This window comes from Budorcas taxicolor, chromosome 5 (assembly GCF_023091745.1).
Source record: "Budorcas taxicolor isolate Tak-1 chromosome 5, Takin1.1, whole genome shotgun sequence".
In the NCBI taxonomy this organism is placed as follows: domain Eukaryota; kingdom Metazoa; phylum Chordata; class Mammalia; order Artiodactyla; family Bovidae; genus Budorcas; species Budorcas taxicolor.
Genome location: NC_068914.1, coordinates 139,924,855 through 139,939,516, shown reverse-complemented (window position 1 = coordinate 139,939,516; position 14,662 = coordinate 139,924,855). Strand labels below are relative to the sequence as shown.

The window sequence follows — 14,662 nt, the reverse complement described above, 5'->3', positions numbered from 1 at the left end:
CAAAAACAAAGTAGGTGTGGTGAGAAGGTGAGAGGAAGAGACATTGCTGGGGAGGGTGTTGTTGATATGGGTGAATGCAGGGTGAGACCAAGGAGAGAAGTAAGTGAAATCAGAGGGGTTTATGGACCAGAACAACCGAGGGACCTCAAAGAAAGGCAGACAGGATTATAGTAAAGGCTAGGTAGTGGGCAGAGAGGAAATTTTCGAGTTTAAGCACTGGGAGGCAGAATAATTCTGAAAGGATTTGGGCATGCCCATTATGGGAGAGCTGGATCTCTGCAGTGTTTTTAAGATAATATAATGCATAATATATTTGACTCATACCTTGAAGCCAGAAAAAATTAAACTTGCAAGTATAAATCTACCCATTTATGCACACCTATTTATACATACATAGTGCATACATTCAAATACTGTATGCTTTTGTGTTCACATATTATATGTGAGTATAATATACTCCATTTTAAACTCTTTTATATTCTTCACAGCACCAGCCCAGGGGCATAATAGGCATTCAGTAGACACTGGTTTAATTGCACTAACACATTTAACCAGAATTTTTATTTTTTTTTCTCCTGTGTAGTACTGGAATCTACTCTACCCTGTAAACCACAACACTAAAATAATTACAAAAAAAGAGAGTTCAGGTTTAAACTGCAGAGACCAGATCTTTTAAGTAACGGATTTGTAATGGACTTGGTGTTGTGCTTTTTAATTGTACACTTAATCCTCGCAGTGAGCTCCCTTTCTTTCACTTTTGCCAAAGCACAAATTCTACACACGAGTCCCAAGGCTCTGGGGAATTCTACTCGTTTGCTCTGCTTTCTACCTTCAGTTCTCATCAGGAGTCTTCACCCTCATAACCACACCAGCAATTCTATTGTAAAGCACAGAACAGAACCAGAAACTCACTGTGATGAGCTCAAAGATAGATGCAAATAGACAGACTGGCAGATAAACATGGATGACTCCTAATTCTGCCCACTTTTGCTCAGGACTGCTAGCCTAATCTATCACCCTTTGGGCAAAATTCTCTTTCCTGGCTTCAGCATTGTAAATTAGAGGCTCAAACTAATCTCTCCAAGGCATGGAAAGAGCACTGCTTTTCATTTAAGGTTCTTGGGAGTATTCTTTGTCAGGAGAGCACATAGGTCATAGTACCCATTGGGCCCCTGTGTGATTAAGTCAATGTGGTTGGAATGGGCTCGAGGGGGGATATATGCAGACATCCTGGGATTTTACATAATACTGGAACCTCCAAACAAGAATGAAACGCTAGACCTAGAATATTATTAGAAGTTCTCAGACTGATGAATCTACATTTTAGTGATGTCCGAAATGCCTGGTAGGTCTAAAAAAGAACTGCCCACTGGTTAAACTATACCTTGTCCTGGAACTCCTTATCAGTTAGTGTGTGTTGGGATCATCCCTCTATGAAGGTAGAAAGTGGAAAACCCAGAACAACCCAGTTACATGGGAAGATTAATTGAACTGGGACAGACAGTAACTTTTTGCTATCGTAATTTGGTCTTTCCAGCTGTCTACTCAGTAATCTGTAATAGAGGAGAAACATCAGTCTTCCACTGCCTACAAAGGAGTCAAAGCCCTTGGCCTGTCCTACCCGTTACAATGTTAGGAATTTATAAACTACACACTCATGTGACAGCTTATTGGAAATGATTCCCAACTGGGAGTCTTATTTTTGTGTCACATGAGCCTTAAATAAAAGCGAGAGAAAGATGAGATGGTTTATATGTCTTTACACTCTGCAATCTCTCTCTTTCCTCCCTACTCTGTAACTCTCAGCATTCTTTACCTTCTCCCTCTTTCCTCTACCATCACTTTATTCCCAGGAAAGGAAATGAGAACCCTAATGTAAGCTAGGTGTTTCAATATCTAAATGTCTAATATGGCTTAATATGGCACCCTTCCTGGGATGACTTTCACTTAAATGCCCAGATGAGCAGCTCAGGGCTAAAGGGATAACTCTGCGTGGGAAGACAGTAGTTGGAGTGAGGCTGAGGAATAAAAAGGAAAGGTCTTCTCAGGACCCCTGAAGTCACACCATGGGCCATATGCCATTTGTAAGGTCAGACCCATTCCAGTGTAACTGCCTACCCTGAGCTGCTTCTCATCCACAGAGTTCCTTAGACAAGGAGGAGAGTCTCTTGACACTCAAGCAAAGAATTACACGCTCAGCCAGTATTTGGCAATCTACTGAGCACACATTTCTTATATGGCTTTGGGTTCAGACAGCATAGAAGGTATGGCCACATACCTAGAAATCCCTAATACATTCATCAGTAGCACTGCAGTTGCATCATTTATGCACACATCTGAATCATTCTTAACGCACCAGACACACACAGAGTGTCAAACAGACAGGGATTTTTTTTTTTTAAGAGATGGAAATTAAAAGAATAAAGTGAGTTCTGGAATAGCTTTTTTCCAAAGGCTATTGCCCAAACAATCTGGTTATTCTGTGCCTAAATCCTGAAATAAGCAAAGAACAAACAAATTAAATTAAAAACAAAAATAAAGAAACCCTAGTTCTTAAATGAGATGTGCAGGTGACCAGCACGCTGCGTTTTGGCAACACAGTGTCTTCACCTCCCATGCAGAGAATTCACCCATGGGAGACTCTCTGATGGCCACGGAAGACTGGGCGGGTGATATTCCCTTAATTTTCTAGACGACTCCTATTTGTATCACATTATACATGCGTTTTGGCACTACTGACACCACCAACATTTAATGGAATCATTTGGGAATTTTTCTCTCCCTCAATACAACATGGCTGTGGCCAGTACAGGGGAAACCCACATCAAGGATGTTTCCCACATTCTGGCTGAAGATACACAGTGACATTTTTTGAAATTACAAGATCCACTGTACATGCGTCACTCTGAAGGGTGTGCACACTCTTAATTCAGGCAAATTCAAGGGTCAATCTGAAGTCGGTAGAAACACTGAAATTTCAGCATGGCCACCGAGAGGAGGGATACAGGACAACACCTACCAACTCACTTCCACAGTGGAAGGGAATGATGGAGGACATGAGAGATAGAAATCACGGATTCTGAAGAAACTTGGAACCATTAGCCCTCTTGAGGGTGTCTGTGGAATCTCACAGTTTGGATAGATTGAGTCCTGGTCCAGACCCATCTGTGGAAGAGATGGAGCTGACAGCGGAATTCATCCTCATGGATTTGAAAGGAAGTAACATCTAGAACTTGGCATTGCTCAGCCTTCCTTTCTGTAAGATTTCTTGGGCAGGCTGTGAATATCTTATTTGGGCTCAATTCAAACATCCAGTTGAAGAGAAGTGGCCAACTGGGGCCAAAGAGGGTTTTAGAGAAATGAAATTAACCAGCCAACAGTTTTTGATGGTGGGACGATTGGACAGAAATGTAATATCCCAGTGAAATGGATTTGGAAATTTCATCCTGCGGTACAAAGAGAGAGAAGGCTGCCACCCTTCACAGAGACAACAATCCAGTGAAAGAAATTCTATTTGTCTGGTCAACCCCAGGTCAGGTTCTGAACACCTGGCTTGAGACAAACAGCACTTTCTTGATGGCGGAAGTGAGGACAAGGCAGATATAAAGTCACTACAGGCACCACCCTTCCCAGACTCACCCTTCCACCTCTAAAACCAACTTTGTAACCTTTCTAAGAGAATCTCCTGGCCACTGAGTTTGGAGCAGATCTGGTAATCTTTTCCAGGAAAGCATGCAAATTTGTAAGACACAGATCCAGAGTTACCCTCCCATAACCAGATATCACATGTTTCCAGGAAGGAGACTTCATGGGAATTTTCCAGGTGTGCCTGCGGTGGTGATTTCTCAGGAGGAAGGAAGTGGGCAGGAAGAAGGCTGGAGCCCAGGTACTAGGGAGAAAAAACTGAGCTGTGGGGAGATTTCCCAAGATGGAGCTTCCTGAAATCTCTTAGCCACATTAAGAAGGAGAGATTGATTTGATCTCAGTTCTGGTTTAAGCCCTTTGGGGAATCTTTCCTACCTTAGGTGCCCACAGGAGAAATATGGCGCCACCAGCTTGACCTGGCATGGATGCTGGTGATCTGTGGGCCACCTGGAAGACAGAAGCTGGGCCTGGGGTTTGCCTGAAGCCAAACTGGACCCAAGCCAAGCCCAGTCACACCCACCGTCTATGACTACCTCTCACAGGCCAGTGAGAAGACTGGTGAGGTGGGTGGCAAGGACCCACAGCCCTTCCCCAGCTTCGTCACCACTGTGGCCTCCATTTCCGCTCACTGTTCTCACCTCAGACACCCTGCAGCCAAATCCGTACAAAACTCCCCCCCCAAACAGAAAATGAAACCCCTTAACAAAACACTTCCCCCTTCATTCCCATCCCCACCCCGCTCCCTCCAGCCAACACCCTGAATACTCACGAGAGAGAACACTTTATCTATACAAAATGAATTAGAAAACAAAATATTTACATATGAAATAAACACCATCTTGATTTCTATCACCAGCGGGAGACAACAGAGCCCCCTTTGTTCTAGATTGCTGTTCGCTATGGTTGGTTTGGTTTTTTATTTGAAGGGGGTGAGGTAAGAGGAAGAGTGAAGGAGGAGCCCCTGACCTGGAATCAAGTCAGGGTGAAGAATGTTTGATGGCCCTTCGCCTTCCTCCTCCTGGAGACACCTCACATCCTCTGTCCTCTCGCTCCGAGTCTTTCCTTGAATCTAAGGTAAAGCACTCCGTGCTCCTCTCTCCAAATCTGTGAGAGGTTCAGCCCCTTGCCCCCAGGTTCATTTTAGAAAGAAAACAAAGCTTTACAAGGCCTTCAGTTGGCTTGAAAATGAAAGACACTGAGGTAAAAATCAAGGAGGGCGGAGGTCGCAGTCAAGGACGGGGTGGGGAGGTGAGGAAGGGAGGTGAGTCGGGGTGGATGGGATTTCTCCAAGAGACATGGCAGCTTCCTTCAGAGGAGGATGAGCACCTTTCTGGTTTATATGTCCTGTGCGTAACATGGAGATCCTATGGCCAAGCTTCTAAACTGACCCGGCTCTTTGGCTGCCACCTGGGGAGAGGGGAGGTTGGCAGAAGAGTGGAACTGAGCCCCGGAACACGTCTACCCCAAGTTTCGGGACTGGCAGTGACAAGTAGTCGTTTCCCTTCTCAAGTTTTCAACTTTGAGCGAAGGGGGCTTCCTGTCTGCTAGTACCCTCATCCCTGGAGTTTTATATGTATACATATATATATATATATATATACACACACACATACTTTTTTATTCTTGTATAGTACAATCTGGGAGATGAAGGAGGTGCTGCAGGAAGGAGGAGGGGCTTCTACAGAGTGTCCACACTGGGCTCAATGTCACATTCTCTGGGAGCCAGACCCAACGAGGTAGCAGGGGAGTCCCTCTCCGTCTCCCGTCCCTTCTTTCAAATCTCTTCCCTTTCCTCTCCTGTCTCCTGAGCTGTACTTGAGGAGCAAGCTCAAAGCTCTGCACTGTCTGTTCCATATCACTTGTGGCCAATTCAGGGGGTAACAAGCCTGCTCACCTAGCTCCAGGTTAAGTAAGAAGGGATCAAAGCATTGAAAACATCCCCCCTCTCACTTACCCTGTCATAAACGATGCCCCTTGCCCTTCAAAGCGTTCCTTTAGCTCTTTCCCACAAAACAGCCAGCTGAGGGTCTCAAAAGCTCAAATGAGCTTTGCCCACTATTCTGCCCTTGGTTATGTGCAAAAGAATCCTGGCTGCTTCTATTTCCTTTTAGCCTTCCTGGAAAGTTCTTGGCCAAGACTAGTTGAAAGTCCTGGCAACCATGAAGGAATTATTTTTGTATATGTTGCTCTTGTAGGAATGTTCACCCACATGTTTTGTCTAGGCCACAGAAACTTCTCGTCAAGAACTTCCATTCTCCTTATTCAGGAAGGGTGAAGGGGGAGAGAGAGCCATAATTCAGATAACATAGGACCATCTTTGTTTGTATACAAGCCAAAAAAAAGCCTGTTGCTTAGGGATACTGCAGAAACAGCTTTATGGGGTCAAGGTTGCCTTCTACACAAATAGGCCTCTGACAACAGATGTGTGTAGACAATAGGTGTGCAAGTGTATACAGACACACATGCACAGGCAGTCCCTCCTTCTTTGCCTCTAATGTGCCACGAAACACTGCTCTAACGTTCTTTTCATCATCTGTCAATGACTTTTCACTCCAGTTCACCATCATCATGGAATTGCACTCCAGTTCACCATCATCATGGAATTGGAGAAAACTTTTTTTTGGCTTATATATAAACACACAGGGCTTCCCACCCTCTCCTTGGCGCCTGATCCCCAAACACACCCATCTAAGCAACAAGAATTTAGCAAAAGCCTCTTTTCATTCACAGGCAGTACACCGCTAATAGCTCTTATGGGAATGCTTTTGCTTCCTCACCTACACATACAATCAGTTCAGCAAGAGGTTTCCTGCGTTCCCCGTGGCCTCCTCCTGCTTCTCCTTGGCTTCACTCCAACCGGGTGGCAAAGAGTCCTTCCACGCCAGCAGCAAGATCCCCTGTGGCCACTGCCTTCTCGGCTCTAGCCGAGCCAGCCCACTTATCCACTCTCCGGAACTGGGAACAACAGCCTACCGTATCCTCTCGCGGGAACTGGGAACGGGGACAGGATGGACAGACGGGAAGGAGGAGGAAGTAGGAAGAGGGTGCTGGAAAGGAGGCAGAAATGGTGCTGGTCACCAGGCTCACCCTCAGAAGGAATCAGAACTCCAGGATCTCAAAAATAAATGAAAACGACAAGAAAGGAGCAAATGGGAACCAAGTTCACCCCCTTACCCCCCGTTTGCCCTCCATGACATGCGTGCCACACGCCCACAGCCAGACCCTCCCGGACGCACCTTCGGCCTCTCTCTTCCCTCACTCAGACATCAGACTCAATACTAGACAGTTTCTCATACACATGCCCATTGCTGGAGCCATTGAAAGCCCTGGGGTTTTTGTTGTTAGGCACACAGGGGTTGGACTGGTTCCCTATACAGATGTCTTTCTGGAAGCGGCCCGGCACAGCCCCGTGCAGGGCCGAGACCACCGGCTTGTTGCTCACAAGGGCCCGGAAGTCCGGCCTGGCCTTCGGCGCCCCAGCCACCGTGGGCTGCCTGAAGAAGTAGGATTTGCTGCCGTGGAGCAAGCACTGGTCGTCCCCGAAAGTGGGGATGAAAGGGTTCTGCGTGACCCGGTCGGGGTAGAGAGACTTGCTGAGCATGTAGCCACCGCCGCCGCCGGGATTGCCGTGGTGGTGATGTCCCGTGGCCGGCGCCGCTGCCTTGCCATCGTTGCTGCCACTGAAAGCGCTCTCGCCTGCCGGCATCTCGAACATGTGCGCGTAGGGGCTGCCGTCCAGGAAGCGGCCCTTGTCCTTGAGGCTCACGCTGCGCGGGGCCAGGGCGGCCTCTTCTTTCTGCAGGTCCACGAACGTGTCGTAGGAGTGTTGGCGCCGCAGCTTGTTCCGGGGCTTCTTCTGCGCCTTGGAGTTGGTGGGGCTCTGCGGGTACTTAGACGCTGCGGACGTCACGGCCGCCACTGGGGCGGCCGGCTGATCCAACTCCTGCAGCGAGTTGTCCTCGCTGATGTCGTACAGGTTGCCGGCCTTCTTGCACGCCTCGCAGCGGATGCAGGCCGGCCTGCCCGAGTTCTGGCCAGCCACCACCGCCGTTGCTGCTGTCGTCGTCGAGTAGTTGTGCAGCTTGGATGGGCAGCTGCGGCAGAAGTTGCCCCCAGGGCGCTCCTCCCAGTCCACGTTGGTCAGGTTCTTCTCCCAGGGGGCCGGGACCCCGCCGACGACCCCCCCGCCGTGCTTGTCGCCCGTGCCGTGCTTAAGATGATGAGCTCGGTTGGTACAGGGCCCTCCGCCACCCACCGAGTCGCGCTTGAAATCCTCGCCACGCTCCTTGTAGAGGTCGGTCAGGTCCACGTGCTCCCAGTGCGGCGAGGTCTCCTTGGCACGGAACTGGTCCAGGTAGAAGTCCCGCAGCCCGTCCTTGTCCCGAAAGTAGTGCTTGTGGTCTGGGGAGCGGGGCGGCCGGCGGCGGTAGGCCAGCTCTATCTCGTCGAACTCGCGGCGGGACTTGGCTGAGGCCGGACGCTTCTTCAGGCTGTCCTTGTACTGCTGCTTCCGTCTCTTGGCCGCGTTGCCCTCGATGTTGCCGTAGGTGACCGTGTGGGTGGAGATGTCTGACACGTCGGAGCGGATCAGGTCGTCGTGGCCACCATAGCGGTCACTCTTGAACGAGAACTTGCCGTACAGGTCGCCGAGCTGGCTGTGCTTGGACGAGGGAAGGCCAATGTCCAGGGGCTTCTTGCCCAGGGCCCGGGGCTGCGTGGTGAAGGGCGGGTTGTCGCAGTCATAGAGCCCATCTATGGAGCTGGCGCTGCCGATGCTGTGGGGCCGGTGGTGGTGGTGGTAGTGGTCCTGGTAGACGTTGCTGTCCTTGAGCTGCAGGTTCCCGAAAGTCCTTTCCACCTCACTGATGTAGTCGCTGAACAGGTTCTCCTCGCAGGGCGGGTTGTTGTAGGACTTGCAGTCGGAGTGCGTGAAGCTGCGGCGGTGCTCGGAGATGTCATAGACAGACGACTCGCGGCGGATGAAGTCCAGGGCGCTCTGCGGTGAGCCATTCACACCCGACAGGTTGGCCATGTTCTTGGCCGTGCGCAGCAGACGCAGGATATTGGAGTGCGTGTTGTTCATGGTGGCGGTGGGGGAGTTCATTACGGATTGGCGCTCCTCAATGGCCACGCCGTGGATGCAGCTGTAGATACCCTGCAAAGAGGATGAGATGGGTTAGGTCTCTCGTGAGGCTGGAAGGGACCCTCAAGTGGATCCCTACCCCCGATAACTGCCTAAATGGTTGAGAAAAGTCCAGGAAAACATGAAAGAGGTGGTCTTATAGACTCGTAGAAACCTGTGTCTAGAAGCTTGCCTGCCTTGTGCTGTGCTGTGCTGTGTGCTTCAGTCATGTTTGACTCTTTGGGACCCCATGGACTGTAGCCTGCCAGGATCCTCTGTTTCATGGGATTTTCCAGGCAAGAACCCACTGGAGTGGGTTGCCACTTGCTTGCCGTATTCACCAGCATTTAGCAAGTCTCATCATGAACCCTAGGGCTTTCCAGGTGGGGCTAGTGGTAAAGACCCTACCTCCCACTGCAGGAGATGTAAGAGACAAAGGTTCCATCCTTGGATCAGGAAGATTTCCCTGAAGGAGGAAATGGCAACCTACTGTAGTATTCCTGCTTGGAGAATCCCATGGACAAAGGAGCCTGGCAGGCTACTGTTCATAGAGTCACAAAGAGTTGGACATGACTGAAGCAACTGAGAATGTAGCATGCATCATAAGCTGGGGTCTGATTAGATAGGCTTGGCTTTCCAAAAGGGGCCTCACTGCATACACCAAGTTATCTAAGCAAATGGACTGGAATCGCAAGACATGAGATTCATGCCTCACTCCGCCACTGATTTGTACTGATTTTTCTTTCTACACTGAGTTTTTGCTTCACAGAAATGAGGCCATGATATCAACTGATAGCAAACAACACTGTCAGCCTTCTGGAAATCAACAGCAATGCTTTACAGATGTTGGGGTTGTTCTGCCCTGGCTGGTCACCCCTGGCTGGCAGTAGAGACTGGGGAGCCCAGGCGCTCACAACTGCCACTCTTTACCAGCTCTGACAAATTTTGAGCAGCTTTTAGGATTTTGATCATCAGATCACAGCTGAGCAATTCTCTCCCTGAGCCAAGCATGAACCAAATTCAACAGGACAATTAGGCAGCTTTGAGGTCAAGGAAGGATATTTCTGCTGCTGTGCCTTACACCGTGGGAGGGAGGACCTGGGACAGATATTAAGGACTAAATAGCAATCATGAATCCCCCTGCTGGAGTGGAGTAGTTCGGGAGGGGTATAGTGGGAGTTTGGGGTTGGTAGAGGCAAACTAGTATATATAACATGGATAAACAACAAGGTCCTACAGTATAGCACAGAACCATATTCAATATCCTGTAAACAGCCATAATGTAAAACAGATATGAAAAAGAATGTATATACATGTATAATTGAATCACTTTGCTGTACAGTGAAATTTTATATTGGAAATCAACTATACTTCAATAAAATGAATTTTAAAAGAATTCCCTTGTCAAATGCTCTCTTTTATTCTCTTTAGCTCCAGGTTTCTTCCTTCAAGTTTCTCACTCACTGTGATCATAAATAATAGTATCTTAACATTAGTATTGATTGAGAACTCCCTGTGTGCAGCTTCTTGTAGAGAGCCCTGTCCGAGAGAGGGAGAGGATTGGGCTCAAGTCTAAAGTCAGGCCAACCTCCTGCCAATCTCTAGTTCCCTGCCTTGAAAGGTGGACATATTTGGAACTTTTCCACCTGGCAAGGGAAGGTCTTTGCAGAAGAAGTTGGTTGAACAGTGTCTTTAAAACAAGGGGGATTCATTTGGAAAGGGGCTGTCCCGATTGAGGGAGGAGGATGAGAGGAGAGAAGATTCAAAAGTAGAGTGGCAGCTAGATGGGAAAAAAGGATGGTTTGCATGAGATGAGCATCCCTGCCCTGGAGGCAGCCACAAGATAAGAGATCTACAAGAGAATTGGGAGATTAATATATATATATATATATATATATACACACACACACACACACACACACACACACACACACACACAATAGGGGCTTCCCAGGTGGCACAGTGGTAAAGAATCTGCCTGCCAATACAGGAGATGGAAGAGATGCGGTTTCAATCCCTAGGTTGGAAAGATTCCCTGAGTAGGAAATGGCAACCCACTCCAGTGTGCTTGCCTGAAAAATCCCATGGATGAGGAGCCTGGCGAGCTCTAGTCCATGGGGCTGCTAAGAGTCAGACATGACTGAGTGCAGAAGAGAAGATATATACACTACCATGTGTAAAGTAGCTAGTAGGAAGCTTCTGTTTGGCACAGGGAGCTCAGCTCTGTGCTCTGTGATGACCTAGAGGAGTGAGATAGGGGTGGGGATGGGAGGGAGGCCCAAGGGGGTGGGGACATATGTATACATACAGCTGATTCACTTCATTGCACAGCAGAAACTAACACAACACTGTAAAGCAATTATACTCCCGTTAAAAAAAAATAGAGAGTTCCCCTGCTTTCTTCTCCTTTCTGACCCTTCTTGATTATGGCCAGGAGAAAATGCACTTGTCCTCTTCAGAGCCATTGATTATGTTGAGGGGCGACAAATAGGATTTCTACTACAGGCTTCCTGTGCTGTGTCCAGCTCCCTGTCTGGGGTCTTGGGAAGCGCCACGAGGTGCAAAAAGGTGGCTTAGGGACCACAAGTCCCAGCCTCCTGCTTCCAGTTAACTGAATGGCCTGAAGCAGCTCACAGCCAGAGAGGACATTTTTCTCTAGAACTAAAATACTATAGGAAAGTGATCAAAAGATGGGACACCTTAATGAGTACTCCATTTTCTTATATAACCCCATTAGAGACAAAGTTGGTTACATCTGAAGCCTAGACCTCTATTCTAAGAGGACATCTGAGTTCACTTATCGTGAATGAATCTCATAACTTTATTAAGAAAATCAAAAAGTCTGCTTTTTTAAGAAAAGAAAAAAAAAACCCTCTTCCCTGTGACCCTTTATTCATATTCAACACAGTGCTCCAAATCTCACTTTAGACTAGTCATGTAGAAGAGAACTAAATAAAGAAGGACTTGAGTGGTATTCTTGCTCCAATTAAGGTAGTTTCTGGAATGCAAATTTCTTAAGAGGTCAGGACTTATTTTTGAAAGTTCTGTTAAGCTCCTGAATGCTCCAAATGCATACATGGTTAAAATATAAAGCGGGATGGTGAAACGACCAATATACATTTGCATGTCAGAATAAGAGAGATATATGTCATGATTTATACAGAAATGTGATTTTTAAAAGGATTAAATGATTAATCTAGCCTATGCAGAATTAACTAATAGTGATGAAAGGCACCTGGGGAAAGGCCAAATGTTTCATTTTGATAGATCTGCCAGTTCTTTTTAAGAACCAAATGCCCAAACCCCACACAGAAAGCTATTTCTTGAAGGAAAAACAGCATCACCTGTTCTCTGAGCCACTTGAAATGATGTCATACTACCCCCTGGGGAAATGTACATGATGTGGCTTCTTGCTTTCACAGCCTCAGGCTGGAGTTAGTGCCCCTCTGGACTCCTTGCTTTGCATGGCGCTAGGCTAAGCTTCCTCCCCCAAGTTCCAGGCACCTAAATCAAACCACTTACTCTGCTGATGGAGAAGACCATGCCGGGCTTGCCAGAACAGACACCCATAAAGCAGTGCCGGAACTGCCAATAGAAGAGGTGTTCGCAGATGAAGGTGATGAGGCTGAGAGCCATGGCGGCCCCCAGCATGTAGAAGACGCCCGCCATGTTGTCGATGTCCAGCTGGCTACTCATGACCTCGTTCTTCTCATTGTGGCAGATGCCTGTGAGCCACAGAGCTTCCAGCTCCTCCATCTCCCCTGGGGGCCGGGCAGGAAGGAGAGAAGAGACGGGGGGAGAGGGGTGTTGAGAAAAGAGGAAAACATGAGAGAGAGGGAAAGAGACATAAAGAAAACCAAGAGAGAAAGTTAGTAATGTTATTAATACTGTTAAACTTATCAAGTTATTCAACAAGTGGTCAATGAAAACACAATGTGGGTACCAGAGGTGATACAGAGATAGAAGACATTACCTCTGTGCCCTGTATGAATGTATGAAAGTTTTAGTTGCTTAGACTCTTTGAGACCCCATGGACTGTAGCTCCTCTGTCGATGGAATTCTCCAAGTAAGAATACTGGAGTGGGCAGCCATACCCTCCTTCAGGGGATCTTCCCGACCCAGGGACAGAACCTAGGCGTCCTACATAGCAGGAAGATTCTTTACCGTCTGAGCCAGGTAAGCCTTAGCTACCCAGTGTAAATTGGTATATAAACAATCAGTATGACAAGCTGTATGTAAGTAATAAAAGCTTCCTGAATTAGTCAGGGTAATTTTGTAGATACGGTGGCCAGTGGGTTTTCATGAGGAAGGTAGGATTTGGAGGTGGGCATGGGGAATGGGTGAATTTTTATTGATATTTTACAAAAAGGCACTCCAGGCAGCAGAAAGAGCATGATCAAGGGGAGGAAGGAGAAAAACACAAGTCGTATTTGGGAAAGGCTGGCAGAACAATTCAAATACAATAACAGTTGGTAAAAGAAGCTGAATACAAAAGGTTGATGAAAGATTGCTGAGCACCTGAGTATCAGACTAAGCACTTTGCACGGGTTTTATTTTTTTTTGTAGACAGCGAGGAACAACATAATGGAAGAAGCGATTCAGAAAATTGCTCTCACGAAATGTGCAAAGCAGATCGAGTTGGGGGAGGAGAGACAGAGACAAATCGGTGGAGAGATTGATTGATTCCCTAGAGGCCCTCAGACTTCCTGATCTCTTGTTGAAAACATAAATATTCACAGGAAAAGGGAGGAAGCTGGAATAAAATGAGACCACCAAATTTGGACCTGCCTCCTTTTAATGCCGCTTAGAGAAGTTTTGATTAATTCAAGTCATGCCAGGTTACAACAGCCTTGATCCACTTCAGTGGATACTAGGAACTAGAAAGGTAGAAATTGTAGGCAAGAGGAGAATAAAAGAAACCATGAGCCTGAGAATGCATGTAACTCTAGAGAAGCAAAAATCTGAACATCTCATGAAGAAAATTGCCAGTTTTGGCTTAAAACGTGAAATCTGTTTGCACAGTCTGACTGGAGCTCTGGTGTGTGTGTGTGTTAGTCGCTCAGTCATGTCCATCTTTTTGTGACCCCATGGACTGTAGCTCGTTAAGTTCCTCTGTTCATGGAATTCTCCAGGCAAGAATAATGGAGTGGTTACCATTCCCTTCTTCAGGAGATCTTCCCAACCCAGGGATTGAACCTGGGTCCACCACGTTGCAGGCAGAGTCTTTACCGTCTGAGCCCCGGGGAAGCCCAGGAATCTCTGGTAACTTTTGCAAATCGTCTCTACTGCTGCTCTTCACTTATTGCCTTGAAGTGACAGCTACATCACCATGACAGAAGCTCTTACACTAAAAAGGCTTGGAACACTCCACCTAGAACCCCATCCTCTTTCCAGTGTTCATCAAATCACTTTTTGCTCATTTCTTGGATCAAACTTGGATGATTTTCCTAACTGAACAACTGACCTCACCTGGAGTCTACCAATCCAGCTATGTTGTCTTCTCCCTACCAGCAAAGATTCAGCAGACACAACTGGGGAACTGCTGAGTTGATGGCCTGTGGGGCCAAGTATAGTCAGGCTGCTCGTTGTAACAAGATTAGCTTCTGTGAGACTAACAGGAGAAGGAGGTCCTTTAGACAATAAAGTGAAGCAGGATGTGGAAGGTGTGAGCAAAATAAAAATAGGAGATTAGGTTTTCTCAAAGCAAGTTGTCTCTTCTAGGAATCACTCTGGCGAGTGAGTACCTTCCAGTGTCTGTCTTTGGGGACCTGGCCCTGCTTCCTCTCTCTTCCACTGAGAGAGGCAAAGCAGGAGAGGGAAGGATGAGCAAATGGCCATGAATGGATTTCTTTGCCATTTCTCTGGGACCAGAGAGAGGAGATAAAGGTCTGTATA

General features: G+C 47.4%; 1 protein-coding gene across 1 annotated transcript in view; it reads right to left on the bottom strand.

Moving 5' to 3' along the window:
* Positions 1-6,904: 6,904 nt before the first annotated feature.
* Positions 6,905-14,662, bottom strand: part of GRIN2B (glutamate ionotropic receptor NMDA type subunit 2B) — a 356,416-nt gene continuing 348,658 nt past the window's right edge. The window contains exons 11-12 of the mRNA XM_052640245.1: positions 12,290-12,528; positions 6,905-8,800 (exon numbers count right to left, since the gene is read on the bottom strand). Of these exons, the coding sequence (XP_052496205.1) occupies positions 6,905-8,800; positions 12,290-12,528 (2,135 nt within the window). The remainder of the gene's footprint in view (positions 8,801-12,289; positions 12,529-14,662) is intronic.